Below are 15,095 nucleotides of genomic sequence, written 5' to 3'. Positions count from 1 at the left end.
GTATCGAACGATCTTTTGACCAATCAGAGAGTGTTACGTCGAACTAGAACAGGTGTTTCGTTCAACATTTGCATAATATTGATGAGTTGTGTATTCGATAAGGTTGAGGTTTGCCGGAACAGAACTGCCACGATTCACGATAATGCACCAACCATGGACGGAGACTAGATTTCCAACTTATTAATGCAAATAAGTTTACTTTATGCAGTCAGTGTAGGAACTTGCACACAGATGTTCTGGAGTTATTAATCAACAAACGCAAATGCAAATATTTGCTGAATCTGATTTTTTTCGCCCGAGGCTAGAAAAAATTATATACAGAATTACTCACAATGGTTACGGCGGACTTTGTATCCAACAGGCATTTCGCTGCCTGTGGTATTATAGAATCGGTGGAGCCTGTAAAAGGCTCAGGCTCGGAAAGATCGAAAGTTCTGATTGCTTCATCAGCGACCTATCCCACCAACGATATGGATAACAACGGGAAGAATAAGAGAAGACGTAACGGTATCCCAACATTTATCAACGCTGTAACTGGACGGTTGACAGGTACCTCTTGGGCAATCATCGTTACTGCCATCGTCTTTATTCTCTACATCATTACGAGAGAGAACAAAGGTGGAGGATCCATGAATGATGATGGTATGGGGGGACGAGCTCAAAATCCAAAGTTCCATCATGTTTTGGATCAAATGGTGGAATTAACAAGTAATGGTGCTGACGGGGACGATGGAGTTGTGTTGGACCTTAAAAACAAGCTTAAAGGTTTTGACAACATAGACTCCAGCGATTTGAAAATTGATTTTCCCGATAAACCACCGGCAATAAAGAAAGGGCTGCCCGCTCCGAAGCCCAAGGAGTTCCCAGTTGATGTGATCTACAAGCCGGACTTACAATGCCCGGACGAACCACACATATTGTTCCTTGTGACGACTACTCCGGAGGAAGTCCTTGCCCGGACCGCAATCCGGCGTTCATGGGGAAATCGGAAGGGAGTCTCCACGGCGAGTATACTCGGAATGACGTGGCGGACAGTGTTCGTCATGGGCCGAAGCAAGATCAAAGACGAACAGATCAAACGGGAAGCACAACATTTTGGTGACGTCTTGCAAGGTGAATTCGAAGACATCAAGACAGAAGAAACCCGTAAGATTATGATGGGTTTCCAATGGGCTTCCAATGATGTCATACGTACCTGCCAACCCAAGTATATATTCAAGACCAATGTAAAGGTCTATATCCACGTCCCACTCGTCATCCATTGGATCCAGGATAAACTCGGCAGTGCTCCCAACCTATACGTCGGCAAATTGCTCCGTGAGGACCACCCGATCCGGGATAAGCTCGATCCGTATTTTGTGCCACGCCCTGATTATCCGGGAAATGTGTTCCCGAACATGGCCCGAGGCCCTCTCTACATGATCTCAATGGACGTTGTGCAGAGGATGGTGACTAAGTTTGGACAGGTAACACCAATTGCTATGGAAGATGCGTATGTCGGTCTCCTAGCAGCCAGTGTCGGGGTGCAACTCACAGATGATGATCATTTTGTCCTCATTAAGAAACCGTCAAATTTCTGCCACTACCGGAACATGATGATCGTCTTTGACATTGAACCCACTGAAATAATGAGTGTATACGACGTTGTAGAGCAGGGACACAGGAAATCAGAATGTGGGGATCGGGGCTTCTAGTATATCAAGAAAAACAGTGCTATGAATATTTCAGAAAATTATGAAACTTTTTTAGGGGCCTCCTATATGGGGACTCATGTTTTCTCTTAATAACACGTAAACAAATACAGACGTTGCCCATTAATGCTTGAAAAACTATTCTCGAAAAGTAGCGGTATTATATTTAGGACAATATTATTTTTAGGGTGACGCAAGTTTCTATTTCACTCCAAAAGTGCTTTCTTCGTGGTTAAAACAAAAATAACGATTAGTATGATGTATATGTTTGAAAATATTTTAATCCATTACTTTTAGTCTAGCATCCAATTGTAATATTATTATATGTAAATCCGTCGCGACGGTACAAACAACAAAACAGCTGGTCATGCCAAATGATCTATGACGTCACTAGATTATTGAACGTCCACGGGAAGGGTGCTATTGTTTGGATTAGGCAATTATTTTCTTAAAAACGGCTCGATATTTTATTGTTGAGTCGGCAGTGTGATGTGGTGATCTGAGTCTAAGTGTATTTGTTGGGGGGGGGGGGGGTCTGCTGCCGAAAAGTCTTATCAGTTTACTGGTACGGGAGTCACCAAAGCATGCTCGACCTTTATCCTGATAAGTTTAATTGGTTGTGTGGATCGTAGTTGTAATGTTTAAAGATCTCCGAAATAATATCATTACTCTCATTTGATAATATACTTAATATAATAAACAATAACAAAAGAGGTGGAAAACTGTATTTCAATATAATTTTCATTGCATTTGAAGACTTTAATACCAACATCATGGAACGTTTAATGTGCCCCAAAATCAACATTTCTACTTCACAAAAATTATATGTTTTTCAAATTCGGTAAAAATGTGGGAACAAATTTGTAAACTTTAGGGAAAAAAACAGGACACAAATTTGAAAAAAAAAATGAAAACGTCAGTAAAAAACATCCAGTATATTTGGTTTGCTGTTGTACAGCTTAAAGGTAGATACAGGATTGGTAAGGGTGAATAACATCAATGGTTATTTAGTCTGAAAGCTCACTGATTATGAAATTCATACAAGAGCCATTCTTCTTCAAAATGTTTCCTTTTTAAATGAAGTCATATTCAAGAAAACTGTATATGAACCTTTCAACATGCAAAAACTGATTTCGGTTGTTACAACAAAACTAGGGCAAAGTGTTTGCATGCTCGAATTGTCCATGTATTTCACGACTCGCACAACAGATTAAACCCAACTTTTAACAGGTTTCCTGTCTGCAGTTATTTTGTCAGCTCTACCAATCCCGTATAACGCATTAAGGAAGAAAGAGTAGCAAGAAAGGCAACAGCGAACAACATTTTATTTTCAGGCATGAAATGTTTCAGCTAATATCCTTTTGTTTTGCTCAGCCTTGAAATTGAAAAACACCCTACAACATCTTGTGCAGGATATGTTATCTCTATTTGGTACTTTGAATGGGATTTATACTCACAAAATGTTTCAATAAATAAGTAATACTGTACAAATATACATGTAGCTCTTACATTGGAAAATATGGAGTATGCAAAACATTTTGTTTTAGTTATAATTAATATGACTTCAACTACTCGTGCACAAACACAATGTTCAGTTTGAATGCAACACTAACAAACTTTGAACGACTGCACAATGTGCATTGCTTAATGCATAGCTTGGACTTGCATGTAGTTTCATCAAGTTGCTTTGCACACAAATTTAATTAAAATGTCCCATTGTAGATTTGCTGACATTAAGATACCCAAGTAACAAAACAAAGCAAAACCTTGCATCGCACCGCAAGGCATCAGTAAAAAATAATCATGTCAAGTCAAATACTGGTCCTGTGCCAAATTTTATTCTGCAGTACTTGTCAAGCGGGTCTTTAAACTTTGGTGTACGGCACCCAATTTCATGAAGCTGTTGTAGCAGAAAAGGGTGTTTATCAGGGAACCAGTCACAAACAATACTTTATTTATTATTTTAGCTGATAACCTCTTTCTGGTGAGCATTTGTTATGTGCTCAACAGCTTTATGAATTTGGGGCCTGGTCTTTGCCTTGGTGCCTCTTGAAAGTGTAAATCATTATTGAAAGGAACTTATTTCCTGCAAAGTGACCTTGTATCTAGATACTTAAATTCAATCCTCATAGTAGTGAAAACATACAAGGCATACTGCTAGAAGTTGTGATTGAGTGCCTATACAGGATTTGAATACTAGAGAATGTGGCTATACTCTTTGAAGGGAGTTGAATACTAGAGAGTGTTGCTATACTCTTTGAAGGGAGTTGAATACTAGAGAGTGTGGCTATACTCTTTGAAGGGAGTTGAATACTAGAGAGTGTGGCTATACTCTTTGAAGGGAGTTGAATACTAGAGAGTGTGGCTGTACTCTTTGAAGGGAGTTGAATACTAGAGAGTGTGGCTATACTCTTTGAAGGGAGTTGAATACTAGAGAGTGTGGCTATACTCTTTGAAGGGAGTTAAATACTAGAGAATGTGGCTATACTCTTTGAAGGGAGTTGAATACTAGAGAGTGTGGCTATACTCTTTGAAGGGAGTTGAATACTCGAGAGTGTGGCTATACTCTTTGAAGGGAGTTGAATACCTCAGACTTTATGTAGGAATTGTTCAAATAACAACTTCTTTCAAGTTTCCGCCCAGGCAAAAATGAAATTCCAGGCCTGCAGAAAACAAATCAGTGCATCCCTGCAAAATGTATTGTGCATGTAAATGCTCTGTGCATAACCATTGTGTCTCTGCGCGTACTTGTTAAGTGTGTTCATCTAGGCTTTTTTAAGCAAGATACAACATTTTGACAATATTTCAAACTCGCACATAATGTACGTGCTATTTTAGGAGATATAACATTTTTGCACTGACAACAAAATGTTGGTATTGATGTGAGTCGGGCTTTTTATTTTATATGCAAAGCTGGTAATTAAAATAAAACTCAATTTAATGTTTTGATGGCGACGACCGGGACCTCAAAGAAGAACCTCCAGTCTTAAATGACCTCCAATCACATGACGATGCAGATTGCAGACTGAACATTCTGTGAGTCTTTCTTTGTCACCATCTTGCCCTCTTTATGTACAATAACTGCCTCGTTACCATAGCGACTGTATTTGTATGTTGAGGATGAAGCTGATGTGCCTGCCCCATCGGTGACCGGTTTATCTTCCCACGCTGTACTGTATCTTGATGTTGATGGTGAGGGTGATGCGACTTGCTGGCGGGCCTCTCTCTGCTGCTCTTTAAAGATTACTACAGCAGTGTCCTGGTAACGCAAATGAATAAAATGTCTCGATTCGGGATCAGTCTTGTGTCTTTTCATTTACACTGTGTGAATAAGGAAAGAAAAATCTTTTGAAATATTGGGTAGCACTCTTTGCATTTTTGATACTTCAGGAATTCTATTTATACCTTACTAACTGGTTGAATGTTTTAAAGAATTTTTACCCCCGTTGTTATTATTTATTGATTTTTGGGGTTGAACAAAGAATTATTATTTATTTTGTTTCTTATTCTTTTATTTTGTCCATAATCATGATAATGCCATGTTCAGCGTCCTAGAGCGTGTCTACATGATTGGGGCGCTATAAGTTGTTATTATTATTAACTCTTGAATCATTCAGACCACACACAACCAGGACTTATTGATGGTAACAACAATGATGGTAGTGTAACCGTCCATGGTCATGAACAGATATTGGGATCTCCAGCCAGAACTTCAGGTGTTCTTCTCAGAAGCGAGGAGTGAAATCAAGATACAGTGTAGCCAACCTTTTAAGATCGCCAAGAATATTCCTACTTTCAAAATTTCCATCTCTAATACTTGTTTCGGTTCTTTTTGGTGAATTACTTTATGACATCTGGCGATTTGGTTGCCGTGTGTCGTCTGCTATAAAATTTGAAAGTAAACAAACAACAAAAACTAGACTACCCTACACTCTACGGATAGTGCGTGGATGTTGACCGTATCTAGAAACTACATACAATTAGAAAACATGGGTTGCAGTAAAATGATTAAACTTGTCCTACATTTATGATAAACTACAGTTTACAAACCTTTTGTAGGGGTCGAAATGGGAACAAAATTGCCTTGAGATTTAGGAAAAACAGCAACTATTGATTGTGAACGCACACATAAAGCTGACAGACAGAAGTATGGTAACATCTGCCTTGTTATGAATAATGCACTACTGGAGACAGGGCATCAAACACATAGGGCGTACTAGACTTGCACAAGTCTTTTACCGTAATGCGATGGTCTCCGCCCTCTCGCGTCGTTAAGAAAGTCGATTTATTGAGCGCATTATTATAATAATTTATGTTAAAAATTCACTGGGGCGGAATATAGGGGTGTATGGTGGGCGCCCCCAAATTTAATGTCCGTTTGGAGGGCGAAAAGTAGCCATCTGCTTGTCTGATATCAGAATAGCAGAAAAAATAGATTGTATGGGTTTTCTATATCACTTTTCCCCCCACTTTTCTGCTGCCTGAAAAGCAGATTAAACGTTTTACTTTCCCGTCCCCCCCCCCCACCCAAATTTGGAAAACTTTCGGGAAACAGTAAATGTCCAAGGCCCACACTTCGTGTATCACAACTTTTATATAAAAATAACAAACCTGTGAAAATGTTGGCTCAATCGGTCATCGGAGTCGGGAGAAAATAACGGGAAAACCAACCCTATTCTTGTTTCCACACGCTCCGTCCACCGTGTCATGACACGTGTTTAGAATAAATCCGTAATTCTCGATATCGAGAATTGATATTGTTTTAATGTTTTCTCAAAAAGTAAAGCATTTCATGGAATAATATTTCAAGAGAAGTCTTTCACCATTACCTTATGTAAGCCCTGTAAGTTATTTGTAAATCTTTGAACTTTCATTTTTGTTTGTCTGTACCGAAAGTATGTCCATGTAGTTACCCGATTGAATAACATGTTCTAGGGTTGTGGCACAGAAGATTCTGCCCCCCCCCCCCCCGGAGATTTGGTTCGTGTACAAACTTCTTTAGATATGCGCCCTCTTTTGTAAGCAAATTAGTTCTACAAAAAAAAATGTTCTGTCTTTTTATTCTGATTGTCTCGGCTCAATCCTTTGCATTAATAAGTTACAAGAAAATTTACTAGAGGGCGGGCTCGAAGTAGACCGTCCCGTAAACAGAACGTGACGTTTTGCACAATATTTGCATGCAGAGCTAGCCATACGCACTTTTTACCTGGTACTCCGCACTATCATTCTACACATGGAACCTATAATTGTATGTACATGAGTCTTAGGTGGGTGTACCAGTCAAAACAGGAAATACTGCTCTAAAATAGGACGGACACGGCGAGAAAAGTTGTGGAAAAATTACATTTAGCGGAATCAAAATGGACGAAGCGTGGAAAATGTGTGCTGCCTGGTTGATACAATGTGGGGCTTTACCCCCAACTCATAAAACTACTTGGGCAGGCGCTCAAGTGTTTGATCTTGCCCAAACCTTACGTGATGGTGTAGTCCTATGTCAACTTCTGAACCACCTCAGCCCGGGTGCCGTGGATCTTACAAGAGAAATCTGCTTGCGGCCACAGATGTCACAGGTATAGTAATACAATCTCCCCCCCACTTATGTCCTCTCTCTAGTTGCTGTGGGACGGGCAAATCAAACTTCCGCAATACTCACTGATAGTGATTGCCTTCTTTTCTTTTTCTTGGGGCGGTTATTTTATTGTTATTCTGTGGTGGTCTGATTACTGGTTTCCATAAACTAGCATGGCCATGACTAGTTGTGATAACGTAACCCTCCTCCCGACGGCCGCAAAGGCCGGAGGGTTACGAAGCTTCCGCAATCTGTGCAGGGCGAAATGGTTAAAAACGTACAATTTCGACAGCTAGTCAGCAGATTTGCTACATTTGGAAAAGTTTCCGTATGGCGCCACCACTTTTTCATTCGATATGAAATAATATAGTGTCTAATTTACCTCAATGATAATGAGATATCCCTTTTTGTAAAAATGAGTGAAAAGGTGGTGGCGCCATACAGAAAGTTATCCCTACATTTTTACCACTTTTGAAAATCATGACACAAATTCTAGGAACACGAACTTGATCCTCAATGTCTAATGAATCTTACCATATCACTCAAAACACTATTGACTTGAGGAAATAATTCTAGGGTGCTGAACATGGAAAAATAGACAAACTAAAACATAAGAAAATACTGAATTATAACAACGGGAGTAAACATTCTTAAAAACATTCAACAACAAACTTAATCAATAGAAATCCTGAAGTATTAAAAAAGCAATTAGGTCTAAAATTTCAAATACAAAACTTTGTTACACATTGCACGCATAAATAGTAGGTTTAAAAAAAACCACATGGATTATTGACAATTAAAAAATTATTAAACCATTCAGTGCATTGTGTATCCCGGTAACTGTGCAGCCGTAGTCTTGGTTCCAAGACCATTGGTGTTGCGCGGTCACACACAACCAACGTTCTGATCTATGCACGGCAAAGTGTACACGCTTGTAATAATCGAAGGTTATTAATTTTGGTTTTTACCCATACACCGATGTGTGTTAGCACTGTATACTCAGTACTTTCCCGAGTCCTGTGAAAAAATATCACAGGCATGTTACTCGGGTGGGATTCGAACCCACGACCCTTGCAATTCTAGAGCAGTGTCTTACCAAGTACTGAGTATACAGTGCTAACACACATCGGTGTATGGGTAAAAACCAAAATTAATATTCTTTATCCCCGATGCAAATTTAACATCTATTATAATCGAAGGTTAGCAGGCTCTGCCCAACCAGCTCTGCCCAACACGGCCACAGAAACCCATATATTTGTTAATTCAGTCTTTCTCCGTTCATCCATAAGACCATGCATGTGGAATTAATCATGTCCGATACATATTTTGAGTATATTATTATTATTTTAACAAGCAATATTTCATTTGTAAAGAATATATATTTTTAATTGTACAGGGTTATGTTTTATATACAATTTTTGAATTGGCATGTTTTCTTGGAAAAGATGCCAAATTCGACTACCACTTTTCACATTTCTTTAAGGAAGGTTATGCCTTGATCATAGTGAGTGAAAAGGAGATGGTCGATATATTGAACTTGTCAGCAGGACATCAACACAATTGTGAGGCCACTTATTTAGGGACAAATATAGATACAGTACAGACTGCCATTAATTAATTAATTAGGCATTCATTTATGAACTGAAATAAACCTTAATTTAACTAAAGATTTTCTTTTTTTTTTAATGAAAAACAACACTGTCGGTGTCAGAGAAGGTCAACTACAAATGTAGTGCAACAAATCACATCAGAGTAACTGGACCCAACCAACAATGTGTTTTTTTAAATTTACATTTGGACATAAATTGTAGGGACTGAGTGAATGCAAATTGTGTGTTTGTTGGTACAAAAAACAGTGATGAACAAATCTGTCACAGACCTCTATACTTGAGGTGTACACAGGAGATGTTGGTGGTTAATATTTTGGTGATAGTGTTGCTTTAATACGCTTCTCACAAAAAAGGAATTTTTTTTACTGAAATCTGAATCAATGTCCAAAATGCTTGACTTTTGTTGTGCATTGATGCTAGAGGAGCGTGCACATTGCACAGTTTGCCCAATCTGCAAATTGAGCGGCCCAGTTTAGTGTTGGCTTGGACCCTGTACACAGTATGCCAGATAATGTCCAAATGTAATATAACAAAAACTTGTTTGGTCAAGTAGCTCGACTACATAGTGCAACAAAAGTAACTTGTTTCAACTGAAGTGGGAGTATCTTGAAACATTCTTCCTTACAAAAGCTAGTTTTAAAAACACAAAAATTATTCAATAAAATAAAACAAATTCCGTTAAATATTTTGTTTTAATCTGTACTTTCCAACCCATCAAATTTTTTCTTTAAAAGTGAGACAAGTGTCTTCAGTAAGCCAGGCCAAATTTCCTTTGTAGTTAGTACATTCACTGATAATCTGAACCAACTGCAAGCATCCCACTGTGTAGATCTACTTACATTGTACATGTAGCCCTACCTGGACTGGACATACGCTCATTGTACAGTAGTCAGTTCTGGTTGATTTTGTGTGGACAAGCGCTCTTTAAATAGACTTGGATAATTTACCAAGTCCTTGATATTAATTGAGACACTATTTGGCTACGCCTTGACCTTCTACCAGCATTCATCTCAAGAAAGCGGAATTCCTTGAAAACATTCTTAGAATACTTACTCATCATGAGTCCTTAGGGACAGCCTTGAGTTGTTTAATCACAGACTCTCTGCCCCTTGTCTCCTGTGCCTTCCATATTAAAGGGAGGATTTATTTCATTTTATACACAAACACTCAGCAATGCTAATAACTTGTGAGATGAATCATGTACGTGTAGGAGATGAAGAAGAAAATGTTCAGATTTACAAGTGGAAGGAAAACCCTAAGGGGTAAAACCCAAGCAATCAGGTGGGGATTTGATTCAGCCTGAGATAGGATTTGAGCTAGGGGGAACATTTCACGGTGCTAGCCACTAGAGGGGTGTCTGGTGCCTTTTGGTTGGCATCCTGTTTAAAAAAGTTGACACCCTGTATAATACATTACGCATGTAAAATGTATTGTAAGTAAACAATTTGGACACCAGTTTTTGAAATTTCCTGCGAATGTTGACACCCTTACAAACTCATGGCCAAAAACTAATAATTTAAATGTGTTGGAGTTGGACAGAAACATGTTTTGGGTTGGTAATGGTCCAAATCTTATAAGTTGCCTCCAAGATAAATTCTGTCTGGAACAGCACATGTAGGTTCTGCTGAAATCGTCCCTGAGATATCCAGATCTTACTTTGATGTCACAAATTAAAGTATGAAACTATGACTAAATAATAATAATATTATAATAATATTTTGAGTTTACATGTATATAGCGCTGTTTCACTCCCGAACGGGTGTCTCAAAGCGCTTCAAATTATTACCCCTGGTCACTGGGCCTTAATTCACTCCATAAACCATCTCAGCTCCCTGGGGAGTATACAGCCTGGTGCAACAAATGCGCTACTCTGCTAAATCTATCACAAGAACCATCTCTGCCCTCACAGGTCCCCATTTACTCCTGGGTGGAGAGAAGCAATAATAGCTAAGTGTCTTGCTCAGGGACACAAGTGTCACGACCGGGATTCGAACCCACACTCTGCTGAACAGAATCAGCAGAGCTTGAATTCGGTGCTCTTTAAAAACCGCTCGGCCGCGACACCCTACTTGCATTAATGTTAAACTAAGAAATGCGCAATCCCACAAAACAGTTAGTATTAAAGTGGTTGGTTTCCCTCAAAATAAAGACCACTACCCCATTTTAAAATGTATTGTAGCTTGATGAGATGTTGACATCTTAAATAAATGTTGAATTCATACAGAAATATTTTCTGTATGACTGCACAATTTGAAGAAATCAAGGAGTCTTTTTAGCACTCTGTTTGTGACTTCTTGTGACAAACACCTTGACTTGTACAATGTAAGCCCTACAAATCTGCCACATGGTTTTAACAAAGATTCTGCTACTTGCATGTATTGGCTGCAATATAGGCCTAGCATATAAAATGCAAACAACCTGTAAGGTAAGTGTTCATACTGGTTGTGTTCTCTGAATGCATTTTGTTGTCTATTGTCACTCCAGCCATAATTGTCCATTGACCTCGTCATATCCCAGAGCTCAACAACTTTCCCTAAGAGTCTGGCACTCTGTTGTTAAAGTTACACACAGTGTAGACTGTATACTGCATACATTGCAGACATGTAGAAAAATGTAGACACAGTTTCAATTTGCAAACTTAATTGCAACTGCTTCTCACTTTAAAAATTAATGTTAACAAAACATTCTTCAAGCACGAGGCTTGTATTTTTTAACAGAAAATCTTCTCTTAGCCATGCAGTCATTGTACGTACGTACAGTACTACATGTATGTAGTGGACCAGAAATCAGATTCTGACTAGGCATTGGGTTGCAAGGGTCAATAAAAAGCTGTCTACATTCTGATGTGTAAACTGTTTAAAAGGGTTCCTTCTTGTTTATCATGTTGACAATGTACTTTTCAGAAGAAATGACACTGTGTGGTGGCCAGAAGCTACCATAAATGTACACAAGACATACATTGTACAAACCTGTTAAAAAAAATCAACTCGTTTTGTTTTCTTTGTATAGTTCTGCCTGGCTTTTTAGTTGGTAACCCCCATCATTGTCCAACTGAATTTAAAGTGCAGTAGTTTCCAATTTCTAGGGATTTCCTGGCGCACTAATTCTTTGAGTAGGCCTACAGAGTCAAGCTCTTGACTGTGGTATGTGTACTGTACCAGCCAAATCGTTCGTAATGGGTTGTGAAGTTGTGAATGTGAACCATGGGTAAGGCACTTCTTGTACCTTCCAGTTTGCAATGGTGTCAAGCTTAAACGCTCACCGTGACAAGCAGATGATGTGCTTGGACTCTCATCATCCCATAGCTCAACCTCCTGCTATGATGTCTTCAAATTAAACAGGTTACTGATGGATGCCCTTAACATCCAATGCCTGTGATCTGTTTTGCCAAAATGTGTACTGTATTGTCTACCCCTTGCAGATTTTTATTTTAGTGAGGGCAACAATTTTTGTTTTAAAGGGAGACTGTCAGTTTTGTTTTACATGTAAGGGCTCTAAAAAGACATTGTGATCAGTATACATACATTTTATTTTAGTGATTTTTAAAATTATTTCTTTGTTTATTGAGGGGGTATTTAAAATGAACAAAGTGAGCTTACCCAGCTACCCGATGACTGATTCTGTGACCCACATTTGTGACACAATAATTCTTGAAATAATATGAGTCATAATTTAATCAGATCAGCCCTATGTCTTCACAATTCGCAGTGACCCTTAAAAGTCAGGCTGCTGCCTCAGGCATGATATCATTCTCGCACTTGCTGTGATGACAAAAATATTATAACTGTATCCTGCAGTCATGTCTACAAAATGTACATGACCATGTGTTTAGTTCACAAAGTGAAAAATATTAATATATAGGTATTCGTATAGTAAGTATTCGTACTTGAAAGCCACAAAAAACAACTTTTTAGCAGAAAATTTTCCTTGACAATTTGTTTTTATTAGCTTTAGGCCTTTAAAATTGTGCATACATGTACATGTAGGTATGTGGAAAACAATTGCTGTAAACCAGTTACCAGTGGTGTAATACATTTCATGGAAGTTTGACTGGATTTACGCCGTTTTTTACTTTTGTTACAAATTTCTTCTGTAAAAGAAATATTTATGGTGTTTTGTGGATTTAAGTCCCGCTTTTATAAAGGGTGAAGTTTATCAGAGCCTAATAAAGAAGGTTGGTTTCCTCAAATTGTACACAGAATGCAGTCCTAAGTGTTTATTAATTTTCGCTTTATTATTATAAATACAAGCAGGCCAACTGTATGCTGTTGAGGTTGGGTACAGTTACGTTGTAGTATTTATCCTGTCCACAGTACAATACTGTATGCTGTTGAGGTTGGGTACAGTTATGTTGCAGTATTTATCCTGTCCACAGTACAATACTGTATGCTGTTGAGGTTGGGTACAGTTACATTGCAGTATTTATCCTGTCCACAGTACAATACTGTATGCTGTTGAGGTTGGGTACAGTTACGTTGCAGTATTTATCCTGTCCACAGTACAATCCTTCATGGATGCACTTTCACACTTGTGTGCACTTTTTAAAGTGTCTGATTTTTCTCACAAATCATTGACTAGCTATCCAAGGTGAATGCCCATGTGGTATATTATCCTGAGGCATTGATTTGATCCAAGAGTGGTGCAATATCTAGAATCTCTTTAATTAATTAGATTAGATGAATGATCAGGCAAACGCAATGTGTCAAACACGCTGTTCATTCTGACGTATGTGTTCTGGCCATCGCCACACAATTAGTTTTTAGAACGCCTGCAGCAGTGATCAAGTTACTACATACAGTGAAAATAGAGGAAAGTTAATTAGTTTAACACTGATGGCGTGACTCTATGTAATTGGTTAATGAATAATCTTGGTATTATTGACACTTTGTAAAACAAGGATGTTTATTGTTTCAATTTGCAAACAAAATGTTTCTCCAGAGATTTTTGCTCAAAATCAAGGCCTTCCTCATAGCCCCCTAAAAATTAAGTAAGAAATAAAATGATATTATGTTTGCTTGTTTGGCTACTATAATGAAGTACTGTACTCAGAATAAAATAGTAGTGGTGACCAAACAGCTGCATACGACACAACCCCTTTAACTTGCAAGAATGTATTATGTCAAATAAAAGGCCTAGACAATACAAAAATTCAAAAATTATGTGAAGTGTGTTGGCCTATCTACATTGTAGGCCTTCATGGAAGTAGCAAGAGAGATCAAAAATGTAAAATCCTATGGGGTTGCCTTATACATGTATTCTTTAATTAAAGATATCATGATATGATTTGCTCATTTTTATTAGGCAATACTAAATACCCCAACTACACGTGTAAAAAAACAAAAATTTAATGTGTCACTTTTCTCCCGGAAATCCTTGGTGGGCATGTGGGGTCAATTCTATGTTATTCCGTTGTTTAGGTGAAGGACATTGGCTACATGTACACGGATGGTACACCTAACATTAACACTTGCTTTGCACATTTAGCATTGTTCTATTTTGTCTGGTTAAAGAGGACAAATTCTTGGTGAACTAGAATGTAATTCTTGTAGTACATGTTTTGTTTTTTGCAATTTTCAAATTGCCACCGACTGAAAAGCCAGTAAAGTTTTGTATTTCATCCCATTTCCAGGCAGTTCCTCCTTTTACAATCAAAGTTGTTTAAAAGTCTAAATATATTTGGCTTCAGCAGAAGTCCTGAATGAAGTCATGCCCTGAACAGCATCAATAGGTCAGCTACGTATGTAGTTTGACTTCTATTACTTAGCAATAAAACAGACCTGAAATAACACCTATGAAGGGTCAAAGTTGATCTCCTTATAATGAAATGGGCACATCCATTAAGAAACTGTGGAGTTTTCTTTAAATTTTAAATATTACAAAAGCATTCAGACTTGGTTAGCATGGTTTCCCATGGTCTCTATCTAGTCTGCCTGGACTCTTTCTGTGCAGAAGAAACTAACCTGGGAATGTTTTGTGTCAATGAACTATTGAGAAAGCAAAATAATCAAGGTACATGTAAGTCCACGCTATTGTTGTCAGACAAAACAAGAAGACAAAACAAGAATTTAGTTATTGCAGAGTGAGAATTGAAAGCACTTTCATGCAGAAATGTTTCCCAGGCTTTTTAGTTGTTATAGTTTGTGTGTTTCATAAAACCAATTAAGTGATGTGCAATACAGAGGCCTATTGCAGCAAGTAAAAAAGACATCAAATTTACATGCCAGG

The 15,095-nt window shown here is 38.2% G+C and overlaps 2 protein-coding genes across 4 annotated transcripts in view; both read left to right on the top strand.

Moving 5' to 3' along the window:
• Nucleotides 1-114: 114 nt before the first annotated feature.
• On the top strand, nt 115-3,625 carry LOC117303132 (beta-1,3-galactosyltransferase 1-like). The gene has a single exon (XM_033787234.1). The coding sequence runs from the start codon at nt 333-335 to the stop codon at nt 1,692-1,694; it is 1,362 nt and encodes a 453-aa protein (XP_033643125.1). The 5' UTR covers nt 115-332; the 3' UTR covers nt 1,695-3,625.
• Nucleotides 3,626-6,984: 3,359 nt separating this feature from the next.
• The window catches only part of LOC117302911 (guanine nucleotide exchange factor VAV2-like), a 38,983-nt gene continuing 30,872 nt past the window's right edge, over nt 6,985-15,095 (top strand). For all 3 annotated transcript variants that reach the window (XM_033786889.1, XM_033786890.1, XM_033786888.1), the window contains exon 1: nt 6,985-7,261. In XM_033786889.1, the coding sequence (XP_033642780.1) occupies nt 7,052-7,261 (210 nt within the window). In that variant the 5' untranslated portion in view covers nt 6,985-7,051. The remainder of the gene's footprint in view (nt 7,262-15,095) is intronic.

Source organism: Asterias rubens, chromosome 19 (assembly GCF_902459465.1).
Source record: "Asterias rubens chromosome 19, eAstRub1.3, whole genome shotgun sequence".
NCBI classification, from domain to species: Eukaryota; Metazoa; Echinodermata; class Asteroidea; order Forcipulatida; family Asteriidae; genus Asterias; species Asterias rubens.
Note: the sequence above shows the minus strand (reverse complement) of the source record. Positions and strands in the feature narration are given on the sequence as shown.

Bases quoted from the DNA above. Each gene is read 5' to 3' on its own strand.
- LOC117303132 (XM_033787234.1), top strand. From the start codon at position 333: ATGGTTACGGCGGACTTTGTATCCAACAGGCATTTCGCTGCCTGTGGT.